General features: G+C 35.1%; 1 protein-coding gene across 1 annotated transcript; it reads left to right on the top strand.

Moving 5' to 3' along the window:
• The first annotated feature begins 16,560 nt into the window (after positions 1 to 16,560).
• Positions 16,561 to 23,878, top strand: LOC118270680 (BTB/POZ domain-containing protein KCTD9). Its single transcript, XM_035586416.2, has 6 exons — positions 16,561 to 17,241; positions 21,353 to 21,552; positions 22,078 to 22,213; positions 22,660 to 22,734; positions 23,118 to 23,236; positions 23,704 to 23,878. The coding sequence occupies exons 1-6, from the start codon at positions 16,668 to 16,670 to the stop codon at positions 23,818 to 23,820; spliced, it is 1,221 nt and encodes a 406-aa protein (XP_035442309.1). The 5' UTR covers positions 16,561 to 16,667; the 3' UTR covers positions 23,821 to 23,878.
• Positions 23,879 to 24,390: the final 512 nt, after the last annotated feature.

Here is a 24,390-nt window from a genome sequence, read left to right as displayed (position 1 = left end):
CAAAGCAAGCGTTGTTTCACCCGGAGCTGCGGACTACCTAACGGGTTTACCGGGGCTCCAGTTCGTAATGCAGAAGTAGGAACGGGGTGGTTTTTACTCAGTAAGAGTCTGGCAGTCCCTTTCGTCTCGCCCAAGACGAGAGAAGTCATTAGATGATTTTCCCCCCTCAAAAAAAAATAAAGCGTTGTTTCACAACGGTTTTCTGTGAGGCTGTGGTATCACTCCAGTCGTTCGTGCCGAAGCATGGCTCTCCCACACCTAAGTATTATCTACCCATACGTTAGACATTAGCCCGGTATTCAGAATGATGATTTACTTCATCGAAAAACCATGCTTTATCCAAGCTTAGGTAACATCATACCACCCTGTAGAAAATAGCATTTTTTGCAAAAGAAATCCTAACACAACCATTTAGTACACATTTTACAACACGTTGGATTTAGAGTAATAAACTTCAAGATTAACTGACAACAATTCCTTTATTATCTACAAAGCTGAATATACTCTCTGAATGTGTTGATTATTTTCTTTTTAAACTACGTAAGGTATTTTTCTAAGGCTTGGAACAGAGACTGCTACAGAGAGAATATTAAGCATTAAAATAAATCTGTTACTAACTATATACCTATTCTGCCAGTGGCCTCGCTCGCGTTCCCATGGGATAAAATGTCGCCTTTATGTTATTTCTAACCATAATCTACCCTTGTTCCAAATTTCGTTTTGACGTGAAGGAGAAAGGAGATCAAACAAACATAGAAACTTTCGTATTTAAAATAATTATAGTAGGATCGTTGTAGTGCTAAAAAATACTCTAGTATTTAACATCATGTATTATATTCTTTACTTTATGAGATAGAGGACAAACAAAATTGTCGCGCTGATAATCTGATGGAAAGCGATCAGCACCCCCTATGGATATCCGGAATATCCAGGATTATGTTTTCTTAAAAGGGATTACGGAGTCTTCTGAAGGTTTATTACCTTATAGAAGACAAGTAATAAGTCTTGCACTTACAAAACATTAGCGTTATTAAACCCTATATAGTCCATTGAAATGTTACAATTTGAGGGCCGAATTATGCATTTTTTAGAGGACGCAATTTTATTTTTTGATCATGTAGGGGGGTCAATAGAAGCTTAACTTGAAGTTTGTGGGGTCGCCACCCTTGTCCCTCGGCCGCCATCTTGGAAAAAGGGATGGAAACACTTTTTTTGCTATATCTCGGAAACTATGCATCGTAATAAAATTTTTAAAATCATAATTTGTAGAAAATTATTTTGCCTACAAATATGTTTAATAACTTTTTGCCCTAAATTAACAATTAAAGAAGTTATAAGTAAAAAAGTGAATTTTTGTTAATAAAATTTTCTCTTTTGCTCTATAACTTTTTTTTTACATTTTATAAATAAATGGCTTCAGACCAATCTTGTAGAATATTTTTCGAGAAAATTTTTTCCCTACAACTGTTTTCAATTTCATTCATTAGAAACTCAGTTACAGCGCTCCGAAGTTAACCGGGTTCGTCAAATTAGTCCAGTCAAATAAATTTAAATTAGGTAAGAATCTCGGAATGCGAGATTACCAGCTGTAATTTTGTAAATACTTGTATATTGACACCCTAAAACTTGTCTCAAAACCATGGTATATATGGTAGGGTGTAAGCAACTCTTAAAATTCAGGGTCAAAGGTCCCAAAAATCGTTCTTTTGCGGTTTTTTGGAAATAACTCATTTCCTATGGGTTTTTGGTATTTGTATTCATTATCAATATTGTAGAATACAAAATTCTCTACAACTTTTGTCTAATTATTTTTTACATAGTGAACCGTTGTCGAGTTAGAGGGCGGAGAACGCACGGTCACTGCATCACATCGGACATTTTTTTTCAGCTAACCTATCCGTGATGGTTGGTTATGGATAGGACATTAAAAAAGACGTTATGGTTTCTAAAACCATTTTTCGTCAAATTCAATTGTTTGAAAGAGAGACGCTTCTAAAGTGGAAAATTGACCGTGCGTTCTCCGCCTTTCAACTCGACAACGGTTCACCATGTAAAAAAAAATTTAGACAAAAGTTGTAGAGAATTTTGTATTCTACAATATTGATAATGAATACAAATACCAAAAACCCATAGGAAATGAGATATTTCCAAAAAACCGCAAAAGAACGAATTTTTGGGACCTTTGACCCTGAATTTTAAGAGTTGCTTCCACCCTACCATATATACCATGGTTTTGAGACAAGTTTTAGGGTGTCAATATACAAGTATTTACAAAATTACAGCTGATCATCTCGTATTCCGAGATTCTTACCTAATTTAAGCTTATTTGACTGGACTAATTTTACGAACCCGGTTAACTTCGGAGCGCTGTAACTGAGTTTCTAATGAATGAAATTGAAAACAGTTGTAGGGAAAAATTTTTCTCGAAAAATATTCTACAAGATTGGTCTGAAGCCATTTATTTATAAAATTAAAAAAAAAGTTATAGAGCAAAAGAGAAAATTTTATTAACAAAAAATCACTTTTTACTTATAACTTCTTTAATTGTTAATTTAGGGCAAAAAGTTATTAAACATATTTGTAGGCAAAATAATTTTCTACAAATTATGATTTTAAAAATTTTATTACGATGCATAGTTTCCGAGATATAGCAAAAAAAGTGTTTCCATCCCTTTTTCCAAGATGGCGGCCGAGGGACAAGGGTGACAAAACTTCAAGTTAAGCTTCTATTGACCCCCCTACATGATCAAAAAATAAAATTGCGTCCTCTAAAAATGTAAAGCTCATGTAACATTTCAATGGACTAATATAGCATACAGACACCACTTGCAGTAAGAAACAAAAGAACAAACCAAAATCAATTCCAACCTAATCAACAAAGATTTCAATTACTTTACAATAAGAGTCATTTTCCTAGCTCAAGTGTAATCAAACGACTACAAGGCACTTTCAACCTTTTTACTAAGAAGTAAAAAGTACAAATTCTCTTGGAGCATTAAACTGAAGTGCCCTAGAAAAAGTTAAAGCGCCTCAGACTCTTGGACTATTGTAAAGTTTAGTCTGAAGCACTCAATGCCTTTATACCAATTGTGAAGGAAGTTTCCAGAAGATTTGCTAAAGGAATTAAAGTACTCGTAAGTAATGTAATTACTTATAAGTTTATGTCTTTCTGCTATAAGTTTATGTTACGCCCGCTTCTCATGCTTGAGAGTGTGGTTTCGAAACCTACCAACGGCAAATACTAATGTGATTTATTTCGAGTTACCCAAATGTACTTTCTAAGACAATTTAGGCATCAATGATAAACGGTTAAGGAAAACATCGTGAGGAAACCTGGGCTTATAATTTTTAATTATAAGTTTGAAATCACCAACTCGCATTGAGCAAGCGTGATGATTAATGCTCAAACCTTCTCTCTCATATATCCATAGTTTATTTATTACTTTTAATAAGTAGAAAGTGATTTTTAAAGCCTACCTATAATAAAACACTAGTTACAACACAAAACTCCATTATAAAACAACCCTAACACCTCTTTACCTAGATACCAAGTTCAAAAAACGAACCATTTAATCGGATTCCGAACACAGAAAATAGAAAAGCAATATGGCGTCGCATGTCAAACTTTTTTAAATCCCATCCTAGGGCAGAGGCAGGATAACCTTATAATCCCGAGCTACGTTCCAATTCGCAGAGTAACGTGTTTACACTTGCATTCTGCTTCGAGAATTTCCGATGTCAATTTTGGTACCTGGTACCTGGTAAATAGTGGTTGTTTATGTGTGTGTTCACAACACATTTACTGAGTGTTTCTTTGGATGTTTTAGTGTTTGTTATTGTTTATTTGTAATCGTGACTATAAAATAAGGACTCTTAAGTTGAATTCAAAGATCTGGCTAAATTTTTTGTACACCCATCGGTAGTAAATAGGGATAATGACGGGGTATGAAAATTAAAAATCTAATTAGTCCATCAGTTAGGTAATGAAAAAATATTAGACACGTTTTTTTTATTTTGTCGTATAAGATAACAATACTTAGTATAAAACGTGTAAAACGAATCAAAGTTTACAACAATTACGTCATGTTTACGTAAAATAAAACGTACCTAAAAGTGACGGCACGCGATTTTCCAAATCGATATATCTTCAAAAGTATTAACTTTCCGTAAGAAAATAAAAAATATGTGTGTAATATTTTAAAATAGTCATCCAACCTATTATGGTGTTTCGGTTTGTAATGTTATGTTAAAATTCCCATAACGTTTATAAGGAAGCCTACTCAACGGTAATAACTACTCGCTTACTATAAGTACCTCATTGACAGACTAAAAGCTGTTAAACTAAGTCGGTAAGTCCCAGTCCTATTAGTTTGGAACTAAGGTCGTGAGTCCCCAAAATGTCCGGGCATTAACTTGTATCAATTTATTTATCTGTTCGATCACTTTTGACCTTTGGGTCTCCGCCCTTCCACGTATTTCGAGATTCGAGTTATACATCCGATTACCCTTTCGAGATTTAACATAAAACACAAAGTAATCCATAAAAATATTGCTTTATGTTAAACGTTTTAATGTATTTTTTAAAGGGTGAAAAATCATCCAATGACTTCTCCTGCCTTGGCGAGGTGAGAGGGAGTGTCAGACTCTTACTGACTAAAAACGACCCCGTTCCTACTCCTGCTTTTCGAGCCGGAGCTCCGATAACCCGCTAACTAGTTCGTAGCTCTGGATCAATTTTTTTTTTGTTTTAATGGTCATTAATAATAAGAGTGTGTACCAAAAATTCAGATCGATCTGTTGTCGGAATGGGAGAGAAATTCCAATTACTAAATCTGACCTAAACAAACAAACAGGTCAAGCTAAATAAAAGCGTTTAATACCGTAATGCTACGACTTGTTGTCTGAAAGAAGGATTACCTTGAATGTTGAAACACCCAATTACAACCCAAACTTTTGATGATTACCATACTATTTATATTTAACTAAAAATCACGGTTTACTCACGTATATTAATGGAGGAAAGCTCTAATAGTCTATCTATCTATTTATAATATATCTTGATGGGTATAATTATGTATTTCATGTTAAATGCTATTATAATAATTATGAGAAACTTGTCTGATCCGAAAATTTAACATGACCATAAGAAATTCCTAATTCTAAGTTATCGCACAGCTTTAAAAAAAACAGCAGCTATATTTTTAAATCAATTTTCCCATTTTTAGCGTATTCGCTATTCAACATTAAATGTTTCATTAATTATGCAACAATGAACTCTATGTATGAATATTTAAATTGCATTAATCTCTATCTGTTCTAAACACATTTGTAACAAACGCTGCCAATCAACGCGGATTACGTAGACAATTGAGCTTACTTCTGACATGACAGCTTAAACCGTACGTGTTTAACGGCTTTATATTTACGTAGAAATAATCATAATTAAAAATGTTCATGCGTTAGCCCTGATTTTTATTTCAAGTTAAACGAAATGTTAAACTCGGATTATTTTTATCTGTAGGTCATATGGTCAAATATTCAAACGCTACTCAATATTAAGACGCTCTCAAGAATAGTTCTGTCATTATAAATTATTTGTAAAATGACAGAAATAAACAGACAGAGAACGATGTTTAAGAACAACTTAAAATTGAGTAGCATTTCAGTATTCGGACTTCATAAACATTTAATTTGTATCTAAAGATAGTAAAAACTTAAAAATGGTGTCTTAATGCGATCTACTATTTAGGAACTAATTAAGATTAGCTGGAAAAAATCTTTTCACTCACCTTCAACAGCCATAAAGATAGAAGCACCCATAATACTGTACAACACCAAACACAAACTTAAGAAGAGATGCGTGAACCACTTCTTAGACCACACCTTCAACTTATTGTACAACCAAAACGCTGTCTTTTCACCAGCACTCAATCCATGTTTCGTCGTATTTATTGTAAAGTCTTTGAAACCTTCGAACTGCTTAAACATGAACTCTGAAGCCTTATTATGATACATATGCATGAAGGGATTGAAGTAAGGATTGCCATGAGGATCAGATATGTGAGAGCCTGGCGTCCCTGGAGGCTTCCCATGGAACCTCGAATGCCAGTTAACCGAAGCACTGGTCGGAGGCCCTCTAGCAGACATTTGCACTGAAGAGTCAGGTATCTGCAACGTGATCTTCGGACGCACTGGCCTCGGTGGTGGAGGCGGTGGCGGATAACTAGGCGGAACGTCCAGACTAGCCATTTTCACTGTTTATAGAGCTTGTAATAACACTACACTGTTTATTGAGTGCAAGCTGAGCGGCGCGCGATCTCAGCCCAATGTTTGTGTTAGCGCCGGCGTCGGATTGTTACTCGGATGCTACATTGACATTACTGAATATTTTCCGCGGTGAGGCTGTAGACGTGCGAGAGAGTCCGAACTGGCTGGACACTGATTTTATAAATAAAACGGGAGTTAGCGAGTGCTTCCCGTTGTGTCATCCGCGCTTGTCTGTCGGTTATCTCTCATGTAATCACTGCCAATACGGTTCGGTTCCGTGAACTTTTCGTGACTAACTTTCATTGGTGCCTCTTTTCATAGAATCAAGTGTTTCGCTCGACTTCTCTTGGAACAGTTCACGTTTCCTCATGTTTCACATCAATCACTTCCATCACAATTGATTTTAAGCGCGTCTCGTAAACTTCTTGCGAACTCTTCAACACTTCGGACGTTTTTAACAGAAATTATGTATTCATTGATACGTAAATAGCCTGTACATGTTTATATTGTACCAATTATGTTAATTTCCTTGACAAGCCCTTTCGAATTAACCTAATTTTAATTAAGCTGAGTGTAGCCATTGGTATCACGGGTACGGTTGTTACTGTTGTTAAGAATAATAAAATTTATTTTATCGTCGGTTATAATCTCAATCCGTCATTTGTAAGGTCATTAAAAAGGGGGTTAGTTAACTACTTTCGCCTACCAACCTTTCTTTATACATTACAAATAGCTAGTTGTTGTTCTTTGATTATTAAATCTACTCCAACTAATTATAAGGTAAGAAATTAAGATTTAAACAGAATTTCAACAAACTAGGTACAGGTTTAGCGTGCTTTTTCACCAGAGATGAGCTATGTAGATATGCTACGAAGATGTAATAGCTAAGCTGTGAAACTCTGTGACCGTTTCCACTGATACTAAGTTATGTAGCTATGCGAGTAAAAGGTGAAAAAGTTGAACTGATTTTGATGAATTATACTGATTAAAATAAAGCTACAAATAAAGCACTTAGTATCTAAGAGAAACACAATATAGTAATCATTATATTGTCAATACAATATAATTTAATGAAAATATACCATTGGGAATCTGAGAACAATTTTAGGTATTAGTCATGTAGTCATGAGGTAATTACTGTTAGTTTGGCACGCTATAGGTATTATTATCAGACATGTTTATCCAAATAAATCGATGTTAGTACTGAGATGGGTACAACGACCTTTGTTTTACTATCTAAAATTGTAATTAAGATTTTGAAGTCGCTGATTCCTGACTTATAGGTTATTACCTAGTTTGGTTTTTAGAGGCTACATATGATTTATGATTACGTCAATAAAGATTATTTATTATTTATTATACGGAGGTTTAAAATATGTACTTTATCACTATATAGTATAAAACAAAGTCGCTTTCTCTGTCCCTATGTCCCTTTTATGATTTTGATACGGTTTTTTTAATAGATAGAATGATTCAAGAGAAAGTTTTATATGAAGGTATAATACATGCATATTATATTACCATTGCACCCATGCGAAGCTGGGGCGGTCGCTAGTTGTTTATAAAGTCGAAATTTCAATGAAAAAAATTATAGATTGTAGATAGTTAACCTGCTGGCCCAATTAGACACGTGATTTGTGAATTCGTACCTAACAGACTATACACAGCTACAGGTGAAACTTGTCAATGAAAATAGGTTTGTGTGTATATTGTTATTGTAATATTCTTGAGAAAATATCTAATAAAAGAGTTGGATTTTCCAAAATTCCTACGTAAACATGGGATTTTCCGCGTGTAACAGGCAAAATTTCGCACGTACAATACGACGCTTGCTACGTTACATTTAGACTACAAAATCATCACTATCAATCACTACATACCTACCTAGTATATCTAAAATAAAGTCGTTTGTGTCTGTCTGTCACTATTTATGCTCAGATCTTTAAAACTATGCAACGGATTTTGATGCAGTTTTCTATTAATAGATAGAATGATTCAAGCCGCAGACGAAAGTTAGTATTCTATAAGTATGTAAAGTTTTTCCTTTACATATTATTTGTTAGGGGATATTTTAGACCTAATTTCTTCGATGCCAATGTCGCACACTTTTCTCAGAGTTCGTCAACAACCATTAACATGAATTGAAATGATTCACAAACTATATAGGTATTATTTTTATACTTTCTTAAAATCGTGGTTTCTTAGAATAAATTATATGCTTGGGCAATGCCCTTTTTATTAAGATTGGCTGAATTTAGGCTAGACGGTCATCACAGGCTTTTAATGTCTGCAATAAAGACATATTATGTACTTGTCTGCGGCATTGGACACCAGAAACATTCCTAAACCTAAATTCATATTATGTGATTAGCATCGTTAGTGAATACCATTGGTGAATAAACCCTCAACGTTTTTCTTTCGACAGTTAAGTCGATTATGATATAATCAACTTGTAACTTTATGACTTTTCTCATAGATACTTTTCTCTCGGTAGGTTCTCACAGAAAACTGACGTGAAACAACGCTTGTGTTATGTTTCGTTGTGTGAGAGAGGTTACCGCAGGCCTAATCACTCCTTCCCAATCTTTCCAATCCCCTATTCCCTATCGACCCTTAAATTACTAACCCCCAAAAGGCCGGCAACGTAATTGTTCGCAATTTGTTGCAATCGGGTTGTGGCGATTGCTTACCATCGGGTGATCCGTCGTCTATTGTCTTATATAAAAAGTTAAACTTAAAACTTGACTGTTTCGTCCTATCTGCTATCGTCTACACTTAATGTAAGTATTAAAATAGGTATTATATATCCTTACACACTTACGTATAAGCAAGCTATCAACTTTAACATTTAGCAGGAATTATTTGCACAACTGAGCTACGTATACATATAAACATCACAGACAAGTTTAGAATCAAGTCAGTTTCTCGAAAACCTTTGTTCATCGTTCTTTTTAAAGAATCAGCCTTTAACATAAATCTTTTTTTCTTCCTAAAGTTTCAAGTCTCACGTTATACCAAGAAGATGGTCTATTCTTAGTTCTTAGTCACCGATTTGATGACAAACAAAATTCTGTTAGCATTATTTTTGGCGTGGCGCCTGATCGTGCTGAGATTTTCTCTCCGTCATTATTATTTATCGTTATTTTACACTTATATAATGTGTGAATCATTGTACAAAACTTTATTCATTTGGAGCACTTAACTGTGATTGAGGATTAGTCAGTTCGAAGCTTTTGTAAGTGTAGTCATCGGGGCATCAGAGAAGGTGAACTTCTTTTCAAGTAATCGATATCTATTTAAGTGACATCGCAAAGGTTGTTAATATAGCTATCTTTGCATAACCAGGCAAAGTTTTAGAGTACACAATATATGCTACTATAAGAACAGAAAACATGTACATATTCAAACTACACTGGCTCTACAAGTCTTTTAAGCTCTTATTAGTCATAGCGTAATATTTTATAGTCTATGCCTTTCTCGATAAATTGCCCATCCAACACAAAAAGAATCTATCAAATCGGACCAGTAGTTCCGGAGATAAGCGCGTTCAAACAATCAGCAAACTCTTTAGCTTTATATATTAGTATAGATATTTTCACACTTAATAAACTATATAAAATAAAAAGAAAAAAATATTAAGACCACGCCGTCTTCACAGGCCGTTTTAAATTGACGTTCTAATCTCTTTAAACTCAACACTAACGTAAAAATATTATTATAATGACATGAATTTACGAAAAAAAACGTCTCAATCAAACTCACTCAATGATTTGGCAACCACTATTACCTACTATTCAGAGACGTAGTAAGTGCTATATCTGCCGTATCAATTATACTGGGCCCCCTTGCTACAGGGGTCCCACACGTGTGTAAGCAAAAAATTATTTTTTTCTCATTTTTTATATCATAATTTTTTTCCTTCGTTTTTTTCGCGAAAAGCATGCGTTTAAAAGTTGTTAGCAATGTTAGGAAAATTAACGTCATCATAAGGGCCCCCAAGCATGGGTTCACTGTTATAGCATCGGTAACTTCCCTCTTGATGGGTTGAGAGACAAGGCAGGAAAAACCAATGGATGATTTATCCCCCTCAAAAAAAGTAAAAAAAAAGAAGGGGCCAACAACTTTTAACGGCGCCACACCGATGCACGCTACGTCACTGTTACTATTTAAAGTGGGAACAAAAAAAAAGAAATTATGATTTAACCTAAGTCTTCTTCAAACACTTTTTCCGAATAAATGCAGATTTTACAAACAAAATTATCGTGATACGAAATTGTATTGTAAAACGTCTTGGCAAAGATATTGAAACAGTTGAGGTTCATTCAAATTGAAAATTGGAATCGCGACACGTTTTTTTTTAATTAAAACATCGTGTTTTGTTTTAAAATAGAATGAATTTTTATGTCAATGACTCTCAATGTCGCTTTGTTCACGATTTTATTATTATTGTATACCATTATCGACATTATTGTAGGGGAAGGAGAGTATCCGTGGCTGCGGACTACCTAGTGGGTATACCGTGGCTCTGTCTCAAAGGGCAGAAGTAGGAACGGAGTGGTTTTTAGTCAGTGAGAGTTTAACAGCCCACTCCCTCTCGTCTGACCCAAGGCAAGAGTAGTCATTGGATGATTCCCCCCCCCTTACAAAAAAGGGGGAAGGAGAGTATTAAACAATCTAGCCAAACATACATTTCGAGCTCTGATGGAAAAAACCATAATTTTCACTTCCATCGGTGATTTTAACGCATTAGAAAACAAAATGACTTAAGTCACAGACACAAAAGAGACTGCACAACTGGGAGAAGCCCAGTCACCAAGCACCAGCAAAACTAATTGGGTCTTATTATGTGTGAGCTGTTTGCTTCCAATAATAGGTAAAAAGCAAACTAAACTAAGCAATAAGGAAAAAAACAAATATATCTAAAGTTTTACACCCACTTATAGTCAATAACGATACGAATCCCATAATAGTACTACTACAGGCCTTTAGGACCCTTATATCTCATTACCATACATTGGACAAAATACAAGAACAATTTGAACACACCAGTAGAAGTTATCTAACAGTTAAACCGACCTATAAGTAGTCTGTACGTCCTTTGGTTCGGTGTAACATGGCATTCTGCCAGAATTATTGACATCGATCCAGCTTTAAATATTTTGGAATGTGAAAGCTTTTTGGAATGTGTCTATGAATGTTGTATTTAAACTAATTGGCTAGGTAAGCGTATATTGGATGCCTAATTATAGAATTGTTCGAGTTTGTTTCACATGAGTGTAATGTGTTAATGAATGTTCGCTCAGTAGCCAGTAGGGATATCAGTGAATGGATTTTAAATATCATTTATTTCTCTGGTAAAGTAATTATTGGCAAAATTGTACGGAAATTAAGATTCATTATACGTAAAAAATCAATCAATTACCTAATTGAATCACTTTTTAAATTACTATTTAATTTTGTATTTCATTTTTGTCATGGGTCGAGTGTGCAATTAGAAACTCGAATGCTAAAAGGAGGGTTTTGGATTGTATTCCCGAATGGAGCCAAATAGAATAGTTATATGGTATGGGACATTATAGAGACCAGATTGCCAGATAGGTATAAGCCCTTAAACCGACGAGCACGCATGAAAAGACAGATGACTGTTGATGAAGCAAAAGAGACCTAATAGGGTATTACCTATCCTACTAGTCAAATTCAATACTTTTGTCGAAATGAAAATACGATTATTTTGGGATATTTTATTATAAGTATTGAAATATCAAAATAATTTATTTTTGACCTAGGAAACTACCCAATTAATAAAGAAACTGACTATGACAGTGCTTCATTGTATACCAACGGAAAAAAGAATATTAATCCTGTTTTCTTTTTCTAGCGCACTTAGTAAGATTGTTAAATACAGTTAGAAAGATTGCAGCCGGCTTCTAAAGGCACACAAAGTCCGTATTCCCTGACCTAAGTACAATAGGTCAAAGGAACGCGTCATCGCGTCATCACATCATCTACAGAAGTGCAATCAGTTCCGATTCTTATTGTACGGTGTCTGACACGTGATGTGATAACATCTTGGCATCGCCAACAATGTCACGCATCAATTATCACGACAAATTATGTAGTAGCAATAGTAGCTCTGTATTGTTAGTGCATAGTTATTGTTTCATGTTCTTATGTAAGACAGAAGACTTAGAATAGGTACATATTACAAGTATATAGGATAGTAATGCTGTTTTAAACATTTTCGTGAATTTTTTTATTGATATAAGCCAGTAACTGAGCAGACGAACCACCAGATGGGAAGCAATCGGCGCCGCCCGAAACGTTAAGGAGCGTTAGAATTAATAAGTGTTTCGCTGGCTTTTCGGGGCTAAAAACTGTCGGGGAATGTGCAAATTGGGCCTCCGGTTATCTCAGTCACACGACGAAACACAACGTAAGCGTTGTTTCAAGTCGGATTTCTGTAAGGCCGTGGTATCTCTCCAGTCGAGCAGACCATTTCATGCTATGGCTTTTCCACACTTAAATAGGTAAGTAATTAAGACATGATTGTCAAGTGATCAAAAACGTGACTCCTAACCATGATATCTTCGGTTTGACTGTCGTGCCTTTGGATAAAAAGAGCGAGATGGTATGAAAAGCGACCAGAAAATCGGAAATTAAATTGAAACTTCGCGCAACCCAAAAACTCCTATAAAAGAAATGTTCAAAATGGCCAAATGAGACATTTTCTAAATCACGCAACAGTCTATACAAATTCTTAAACGACTATTAAGATACAAAACTAAATATAAATGCAATAAATTATGAAATCTAATAATGTCTTCCTCCAGTAATATTACCTGTGGCCTGTGAATACCACAGAACACATAATTCACAACTCTTGCCAAGCGAAGCGGGAATGTCAGCTGTTATTATTTTAACTCACGATCGTTATTCGAAGGTTTAACATGTATAAATATTATGTAAATGTAAAGTAAATAGGTGATTACCTAACGTAGAAATCTCACAAAATATAGTATAGTAACGTCACGCCTTTTATCCCCGAAGGGGTAGGCAGAGGTGCACATTACGGCGTGTAATGCCGCTATACAATGTACACCCACTTTTCACCATTTGTGTTGTAAGTCCCATGTAATAGGGGGTGAGTCTATTGCCATATACCGGACACATTTCTAGACTCCGTACTACCACGGAGAAATTTTAGAAATCGAAAACCGAAAAAAGACCAGTAATACTTCGCCCGAACCGGGAATCGAACCCGAGACCCCTTGCCAGTCGCACTTGCAACCACTCGGCCAACGAGGCAGGCAATCTCACAAAATAATTTAAGTTTTTTATGATGATATAATAATGATGAACTGATGGTAAGCGAACATACCTTCAAAGGTATGTATGTTCGCTTACTACGCTTACTTAGCATGGACTATGGGTTAACGTCCACCATCATCCCGTAACCCGTAACCTTCGTATTTAACATCTATAAAAACACTTGACTTTCGTACCGTACATAAAAGAATCAAAGAAATAAAATTAAGATGTCCCCAATTAGGTAATTCAATGAATAGGTAATGTGTGTACCTACTAACTAATAGGGACGATGACGTGATATGAAATATAAAAATCTAATTAGCCCGTCAGTTAGGTAATGAAAAAATATAAGACATTTAAGATAACAATACTAAGATAAAACTTCTTCTCTTTTCTGAGGATAAAACGAATCAAAGTTTAAGAATAGGAGCAAATGCGTCATTAATTGATTTAATTGAGTAGCTATTTATTATGGGGGTACTTATTTTTAAGGGCGAAGATCAATGACTTGTCTGTCCCGCTTTGGGCGAAGCGAGAGTGAGTGTCAATCTCTTACTGACTGAAAATCACCCCATTTCTACTCCTGCGTTTCAAGCCGGAGCCGCGGTAAACCCGCTAGGTAAGCTGTCAGACCTATTGTGCCCCATCTGTGGTGGTCTGATGGCTCTTTAACTACGTTACACACTGGGTCTGGTTCTGGTCCGGAAGCGACCTACCGTTGGTTGCCGTCCGCTTATTACATACCCACGTTCACTATTAGATATAACAATGGTTTAAGTATACTTAAACGTAAAACAGTTGTTCACTTTCTATCCATTTTTTTTTCCATATGCACTCATTTTCCCAATTCGAGACACTACGGGACAACACGAAAACGCGAACTATTCTATCCTGGCTTTTTTAAATTCTGTATTGTAACTAGAAATGCACAGACACTTTATCCAGCCAGTTCGAACTCAACACTGATGTTTACATAATTTAAACTGAAAGACGCATATTTTAATAGCTGTTTAGTAATATTCTTCACAAAGTACCTACTTACTGTTTCATTTCATTCAAATACACATCTTTTCATATTTATGATAACGTTATGTATTGTATATGTACATACCTACTCGTATGTAATACTTACACTAATGTAATAAACAAACCTTTTGTTTGTACGTACGCAATAGGTCAGATAAAAAAAATGTATTTTTTTTTCTGCGTCTAAACTACATATTAAGTATCGTATCTAATTATAATCCTGATCAGATACGTCCTGTTAGAGGCCCCTATGTCCGGCTTTACAGAACAGACAGAATCTCGGAAATAAAATCAATTCTAAGAACAGAAATTAGAAGAAAATAGATTAATTGGCGTCTTCATTAAATCAAGAGGAACAAAAATAGTTTTGCTTTTTTCCTTTTTATCTATTTATTTATTAGTAGAAAAAAATATTGTTAATTTAGAATTTTTGTCAGTCTGTCTTTGGGCCTCGTTGCATCAAATTAGATGCGTCGACTGTTAAACTATCATATGATCCACCAAGGCATTACCATAATCCTTTAACTTGACAGTTGAAAAGATGCACTCGAACAAAATTGCGGACCAAAGCTAGTATCCATCTAAGGCTATTTACTACTCATACAGTCATTTACAGTAGGCAATTGGCATGACAATAACAATACATAGTTACTACACGTGAATACGTGATACATACTTATATAGGTAGTATTTAACTAGTTCAACTGTGCTCTTAGTATGAGTTTCCTTTACGCTTATAACGCATTCAGCGCCCTGATTGGTTAGTTTATTCTAGCTGGCCAATTAGAAGACCGAATGCGCTCTCGTTTCGGTTAATTTAAACGTAAAGTAAACGTAAGGATACAGCACGATTGGTGGCAGTGGTTGGGCAAAGGTTCCGATTCCCTCTTGGAACTACTCGTCTAATGAGTATGTGAAATTGTGTGTTTGTAATCAAAGCCACAAAACAGATGAAAATCCAATAGTGGGACAACTTTAAATAGTGTGATCTAATTTAGTCTAATTTTGCTGAGAGAATTTTCGAAAACCGAAAATCTCTGTGTAATCCTGGAAACCTCTACTCGCCAGCCTGGTTGATAAATCTACCTAAACATAGAGACAGATCGCTTAATTTCACATACATTACTCATGTCGAAAGCACGTAAAGACATCATTCTCTATCTACCTACCTGTTCGTTAAATCCAGGCGTGACGTCACGGCCTAGATCGAGCATTTAACTAGTACCTACGTAACAATGTTGTCATAGACCTTCCGTCAACAAGACGAGATCACAGGCTGATGTATTTTACGATGGCCATCTGGATTCCTACAGCGATCAATTTGTAGTTCGGCAGTTACCTTAATGTTTACGATGTCGTTAATAAATTATTGCTGTGAAGTATGCATTCTCTGGGTAATGGAGTGAAAGATTATGAGATGGATTCAATTTTAACCTATTATTTAATAATCATTGCAGATATTTTAGGTAGCTATTTCGAAAAAAAATTTAAAGTCGACATCGCACTTATAACAGGTTGTAATATTACGAGGGGGGCACTACGAGTAGTGGTGGATTGAAGCGGTGTTATTAAAAAAAAACTAAAGCAGGTAAATAAGTAAAAGCAGTTTGATAAAATGTGTTGTAGTCACTGCTCAGAAAATAAAATAATTTATTTTTATTTAAATCGCCGCGCCTATTCTGATTTTTCAGTGAATGGCGCCATCTATTTTTTTAGACGTGAATTGCGATTTCAGGTTGCTCAAAGCCAAACCTACTTGTAGATTTCTTATAAGAAAATAGATATAATTGTTAAATATTATATTTATTGTTGATTATCTTATTTCTATTAAGGTTTTTCTTAATAATTAAAGTTTGAAATAGCTACAAAACTTTAATCGACTAAAATCGCGTGAACAGGAAAATGATACTTTGACAGCAGACTGACTTGTGTTTTGAGTGACATTGACATAATGACATTACACCTGTTGTTTTTTGTACGAGTATGTGAGATAGTGATAGTAGTCTTCGGAAAATATTATTGATTTTCCCCAACAATAAGATAACAGAACAAAGGAGGCGCCTAGCATGAAACGAGTGTACGTTTACAAGAATAAATCTGAACGAAATGGAAAAGTTGTGGCCCTGGAAGACACGATTGAAGCGTTAAAATCGCAAATATCGAAACATTTTGAAGAGAGTTCAGAGAATTTGAGATTATATTCTACAAATGGCTGTGAAATTGACGATGTGAGAGTAATAAGAGACGAGGAGAAGATTTATCTGGACGTAAACGATGATACGGAGTCAAAAAGTTGTGATAATTTAACTCAATCCGTTCAGAATATTGAATTGGGCGAGAGTAGCAAACAGAGTCAGCTTGTGACTGACTGGATCACTTTGAATGTTGGTGGCAAACATTTTACGACGTCCAGGTCCACTTTGTTGGCCAAGGAACCCATGTCAATGTTGGCCCGAATGTTTGCAGATGATAATAATGTGTACTTAATGACTCCAAGTGCTACTGACTCCGTTGGAGCGTACTTGATAGACAGGAGCCCGGAGTACTTTGAACCTATTCTAAATTATTTGAGACATGGAAATGTGATATTAGATAAGAATGTTAACCCAAAAGGTGTGATGGAAGAGGCTGTGTTTTATGGTATGTATGAATAAATTTATTTATAAAGCAGAATTATTCATTATAAAGTTTTAAAAAATATTGTAATATGAATGAAAGTGTATTTTTGTCTTTCTTTTATGTTGCTATGAGGAAATTATTATGGTGTAAGTTTTATATTTGGAGGTTGAATAAAGATTTGAAGAAAATCCATACATAGTTAAAAACAAATATTTGTATTAACTGTACATACAAATCACTTGTTTTTTTTTTGTACTTGTTCTTTCTTTATTTCTATACAGGCTACTGTTTTCCTTTAATCATACACTTGAAATCATAGGGAACAAGCTAGTAAAAGTACCTATAGATACATATATTATTGTATATTATTAAAATTAATAATAACTTAAAAACAGCTAATTAGCTGTACAGTAATTTTTACAGGAAATACCTAATACTTGTTCCAATTTTAAAATAATGCCTATGTAATAGTGGCCATAACCAGTTTTGCCCTTACATACAAAACTGTTCAGGTATAAACAAGTAATATATTGTATTAACATTTATTTTTATAAAAATAGTGCCACTCCCTAGGATTGTTTCCTGTATCGTGGGTGCGTTTACAAACATACAAGTTTACATAGCCAAAATAACTATTTGTGAAAGGCAAAACCATCATGCAAAACCTAACATGCTATATCGTCGTTGTCAAACCAAAATCTGCTATGTGCAAAAAGTATACTTTTGAGATATTGACAAAATAAGTTTTCCTGAAAAATTTAATACGAACATTTATTTTTAAAAGTATTTTATTTCAAAGTTATCGTTATTATACGTAAAGTTATTTGTCTTTTAAGTATATAAATTTAACAGTTTATTTATAATTTCGATAAAGGAATAAAAAAATCACATAACAGATTTTAAGTGGTCAAGTCTAGGACACATAGCAGGTTTTAATAAAAACAAATATTCAAATTACGTAAGTATTTAATATTAATGCATATAAAAAAAACAAATTAATTAGGCTTAAATTTAAGGCAATCATAGAAGGGGTGGTAGTCACGATCTATAAATGGTTTTAATTCTTGAAGTTGATTAAACTTCGATTGAGTTATTTCCAGTGGACCATGATACAATGGCACAGGTTCAGGATACTCTTGGGGAACCTGCCTTCGTTGTGGAAGAATTATATAATCTTCTGGATGACGGAGTTTGAAATAAACATCACCGGAGGACATGTATTTAAATGCTCTGATATCATTTACTGTAGGATCACCCTTCCTTTTACCTGGTCTAATCGACTGATAATTGGTCGATATATTTTCATAATCTTTGAAAAAATCGTAGTGAACAACCCTAATATCATAAGGTTGTTTGGGCCGCGCTTGACGTATTTTTGTAATGTAATCCTGGGGTGCATAAATAGGAGGTTTTATATAATGTTCGATTGTGGAGTGGACACTATCAACCTCCATCATGGTGTGTCCTTTTTCTAAAATTATTTGTTCCACTTCTACTTTAAAAAACAAGCGAAGTTACTCAATGTACTCGCTAATACCTTGTTTCTGTTTTGATAATTACATCCATCACTAATTATTGTGATGTGTTTATAATCTTTGCATGTTGTTTTAAGGTAATCAATTAGACAGCTAGTAAATTCATTGGAAGTAACTCCTCCGTCTGCTTCGTGCCAAAAGTAAATAGTGACATCTGCGGTACGAGAATTATAAATCGTAAAATTGTGACACTGTAATTTTTGTTTGTAATACAGTGCACCAGCTAGCAATTTTGGTGCTAAAAGGACACTTTGCACGTCAACCGTTATCACTGCGATGTCTGGGTTACTCTTTAAGTTTTCTATTGCTATTTTCTTAGCATAACGTGCTTCATTTTTTTTTTGAATATGAACTTCATAGACATCTTGTGAAACATTTTTTAACTGAAAACTACAACACACATCGCACTGATCCTTTCTTGGTTTGTGAATTGAGATATTATTTGTTTTAAGAACACTTAGAAAAGTATTTCGTGAACATGTTTTTTTATTATGTTCAGTGCACCAGGTTTTGTAAACTGTATGCATATGCATATGTGATAAAAAAGTTGACTCGACGTAAATGCGCTTTGATGATGATCGACAATAGTGACTTGGCACTTTAGGAAGTAAATCTAACCATTCAACTACCGTACCTCGTAAGCTCGTATACCTAGTGGGCATTACACTGTGTCTGTGTCCAGTCATAGGAGGTGCTGTACTGTCGTGGTCCATTGCTGGCATATCTTTAACCCAACGTAAGAAAGTATCACGTCCAAGATCAAGTGTGTTCAAAAAAACAATCTGCATACTTTTACTTTGGCATTTTGGCAATCAAACTTGGGCATAAAAATATCAAAACCAACTTGTTTTCTAGAGGTAGTACTCACGAGATTATCACGTTTTCTTTTCTTACGTAAACTCCTTTGAGATACTAATCCTTGTACGTAAGCCTTTTTTCACTCCATGTTTTCATATTCCAAAATTTTGAATGCAATGTAGACCGTTCTTCTTCTGATACCAATCCACACATGAAACTATGTTTAGATTTCTTATTCATTGCAGTATGACTACAACGACTTTTTACAGACCGAGCTTCTTTTGATGTATTCTGTTCTAGCTTTCCATCTTTTTTCTTATATCCCATGTATGATTTTCCTAGTAAACGGCGGCGTTTAGCCATAGATTGACCTAACGGTGGGGTTTGAGAGCTACCCGGAATTTCGATGTTGTTTATCGATTCTTGCACTGGTTGTTCATTTGATGAATCACTATCACTGGTGTAAATGATGTAACGCCTGGATTTGGTGGTTGTAGGAATAGGTGAACTATCACTCTGCTCCGGGGATGAATCAATTGACATGCTGGCAAATACGCCCGAAGATGTAGACGGTTGATTAATCTCATCGTAATTAACAATTTCCTTATTAAGGTTCATTGATTCTCTGTGAGGTAGGCTTACATTTTGCTCATTTTCATGTTGTAAACATTTATTTGCCGAATTCAAAACTAAATCAACCATTCTCTTTCCCCTCTCCATAGTAACATTCACTCGAAAACACCGAAATTAATTTTTAACTAGACGATATGTATACGTGTGTACTTAATAACTGACTGCATATGAGTATAGTTAAACAAAGGCAAGTCAATTATTGGATTTGTTATGAAGTTTGAGGGTAAACGTAAATAAACCATTAAGATTTATCACTTTAATTTCTCAGTACACCTACACATAAATATTGTGTTAAAGACCAAATGTGTTAAAGAACAAAGAATTATTCATATCAATACTTTGTTATTATTGTATTCTGTATGAATAGGCGGTTATAAGAGCACAATATCGTTTAAACTCAACACTTAGCAGATTTTATAATAGGTATTGTCATTGGTCATGGTCAAATAAAATATGCTATGTGGCAATATGTCACATAGCAGTTTTTATTTGACAAAGTTTTAGCTGCGGCACATAGCATATTTTATTAAGAGGCCATAGTTCGACAAATATTGGTCATCAGCACATAGCAGTTTTTCCGTACGATAAATAAGGTAGTGAGCTAATCACTATGGTCAAAATCTTGAAATCACAAAAAAGTGCACATAGCAGGTTTTGGTTTGACAACGACGATATGTCAAACATAAGTAGAAATTACAATCTTCTGTACATAGGAAATCCCAACAATCATTTATTTATTTATTTATGTACTTAGTTTTATTATTTTCCTCTTCTAGTTTATATAAATATGGTATGATTAATTTATTTACTTGTGTTGTTTTAAACCCAAGACTAATGATCGTGGCTTCTCCTCTCCTTCAGGCTGGTCCAGATGGTTAAAGAATTATTGGATAGCTGTTCATTTCTGGGTGTTACATACACACACACACACACACACACACACACACACACACACACAATATTCTATCATATGACACAATATGAAACACTGTTATGGTACATATAATTGACTTATATTGTCTTATACACAAAATATATTTTAGAACTCGAAGTTAAAAATAAAGTGGGCCGTCTAATAATTATGTTGTATCTTAACAGCATTTAAAACTAAGTGGAGCCCAAACATGCCTTAAATATTAACCATAAAATCCTTCATCCAATTCCAGGTATAGACTCAATGATACCGCAACTTAATATGCTGATAGAACAATCAAGGAGTGCTTGCGGTATTAATCATGCGTTGACCCGCATGGATGTTGTCCGTTCCGTTATAATGACTCCTACCACTTGGGAGTTGAGGTACCAAGGAGTAAACCTGTCCGGAGCTGATCTCAACAGATTGGACCTTAGATATATTAATTTTAAGGTATGTTTTGCTTTGTCTAACTTTTGTAAGGTAGTTTAATTAATTACTAGTTTCTACCAGCATTATGCCCGCGTTCCCGTGGGATAAAAAGTATCCTATCACCCAAGTCAGCTCATACCTTGTCTGTATACCAAAGTTCATCAAAATCTTTTTAGTGGTTTCAGTGTGATTGACAAAAAAACTTTCAGTTGTATAATATTAGTGTGATTAATTGATTGCCTATTACATAATTAAATTTCTAAATTATTGTATGCCTTATTTATTGGATAGGCCTTTATTAAAAACTACTGATAGCTGAGTTTATTGAAAATTCTAAAAAGCTTTTAAATAAGTAAAACTTATGACATTAGTTAAAGACATGTATGATATAAGTTAAGCAACACATTGTGTTGCTTTCAAATGACCACTAGTTACTGTGAGTAAGTTTACATCATTAGGCAGTTATTATTACACTGTTACAATTACAGTTGTACTATTTTGGGAATTTATTTATTAAAAACTGTAACCAATATTTATCTATTCCAGTATGCTTGCTTATCCCGCTGTAACCTGAGCGGCGCCAACTTGTCGCACTGCTGTTTGGAGCGCGCTGACTTGTCGCATGCAAACCTGGAAGGCGCTCAGCTGTTGGGAGTTAAAGCTTTATGTGCTAATATGGAAGGTTAGTATTACAATATCATCATTAATACCTAGAAGATGTCTACTCCTGAACAAAGGCCTCCACGTCGAATAACAAGGCACTACATGCATCCATTGGCTCCCTACAACTCTGGCTAAGTCGTCCTTCCACCTAAAGGGATGCCCGCTCAACCTAATAAACTATTTATATGGCCACTCAAATACTTTGTATACTTTTTTCATTTATTAAAAAAAATAAAAATAATATGATAAAGCAGACAGATCTGGACAAATTAATCCTCTATTACATGGGACTTATAGCACAAATGGTGAAAAGTGGGTGTGTATTGTACATTAGCATTACGTGCCGTTATGTGCACCTATACCTATCCCTTCGGGGATAAAAAGGCATGACGATACGAGATTTGGATGAAAATAAAATTAGACAATTTATTTGGTTTATGAACGGTTTTTATTTCCCATTTTCAGGTGCCAATCTAAAAGGTTGCAACATGGAAGATCCAGTTGGATCAAGAGCTGTAATGGAAGGTGTTAACTTAAAAGGTATTTTATAATAAATTATACATATTACATTCATTTTAATCCCCATAGTGACAATCATTAATTTTATTGTAACATCGGCTTTTCACCAGTTATGTAATAAGTCTCCCATGTAATAGGACGCAAATCTCTCATCCATTAGCCAAATCCAATACATTTAATTAAGCTCAATCAAGACTCCGTGGTCCGTGCGCTCACTGAGTAATTTTCTTTCTAATAACATTTTACCCGACTGGTTACAAGACAAGGCTTGAAATATGTACTTATAGGGACGAAGTGTCATGTCACACACTCTACACTAGTCGAATTACTTCCCTCCCTCCATTCAAATACTATAGTTTACAGTAAGCAATTATTTATTGACAGTATTCCATTTTTATTTTTAGGCGCGAATTTAGAAGGAAGCAACATGGCGGGAGTCAATTTACGCGTGGCAACACTGAAGAATGCCAACCTTCAAAACTGTGATCTCAGGGCTGCCGTCCTCGCCGGGGCTGATTTGGAGGTATTGAATGCTCTTTTTTATTTTAATACAAATCTGAGTTTCAATATAATCCCGTGTCCGTGGGTTTTGGATTGGTCTTACGACTTGGCGACTGCCTTCTGTGCAACGTGATACGGGTTAGTTGCACTAGATCTCTAAGGATGTGCCGTAACAGGCGTTGCATCATAGGGGCTCCGGAGCAGGTCTAATTAGAGGACTCGGTGCCCCTTATCGATGCTGAAGGTGGCCATTGTGGTGATAACCCCCGCCATAAAAAAAAGGAAAGATGCACACGCAGAATAACTCTTTCAGCTGTCGTGATGTGTGTGGTGTGTATTTGAAATTTATGAATGATGACTGGGCGAGAGAAATAATGATCTCGTTTTTACCTAGAATACATTTTTAATTCCGTTTATTAACTAGGTAGAATACATTTTAGATAACATCTACAAATAAACTTCCTTATTTAAATCCTTTTTTATTTTCAGTGTTGTGACCTGTCAGGCAGTGATCTCCATGAAGCCAATCTCCGTGGTGCCAACCTGAAGGACGCGGCTTTCGAGCTGATGCTCACTCCACTTCACATGTCCCAAACCATAAGATGATAATTAATAAAATAATAATATATTACGCATTTAATAAACGTACAATTTATGTTTATAATAGTTTTATTTATCCCGTAATACGTCAAAATCAAATTAATAGAAAAAAATTGGTCGATTCAATCTCTGGTGACTGCTTACCACGGGGGCACAAGATGTAATGCCAGGTTCATATTATTCCAGTTCAGTAATCCAGCTAGCTAATCCAGTGCAGTACTGGACTGGGTCTGGGTCTGGGGCTATATTGTTCACATTATTCCAATCATTCAGAAGCTGTTGGATCGGTAACACTACTGTGACAATGCTACAAAGCATTGGATAGGCTGTTCACACTATTCCAGTGGCGCTGGAAAGAAAAATAGACCGTCTTTCCAGTCAACTGGACTAGATTGATCACTGGAATGCAACATTCCAGTATGATTCCAGTGACATTCCAGCGCTGACAGTGACATTATGCCCGGTTTACATTATTCCAGTCCAGCGATCCAGTCCAGTACTGGATTGCTTACTGGACTGGATCTGTTACGTCTACATTATTCCAGTTATTTAGAAGCCGTTGAAGTGTGAACACTA

Source organism: Spodoptera frugiperda, chromosome 13 (assembly GCF_023101765.2).
Source record: "Spodoptera frugiperda isolate SF20-4 chromosome 13, AGI-APGP_CSIRO_Sfru_2.0, whole genome shotgun sequence".
Lineage (NCBI taxonomy): Eukaryota > Metazoa > Arthropoda > Insecta > Lepidoptera > Noctuidae > Spodoptera > Spodoptera frugiperda.
The sequence above is the reverse complement of the archived record's forward strand: the minus strand, read 5'-3'. Positions and strand labels throughout refer to the sequence as shown.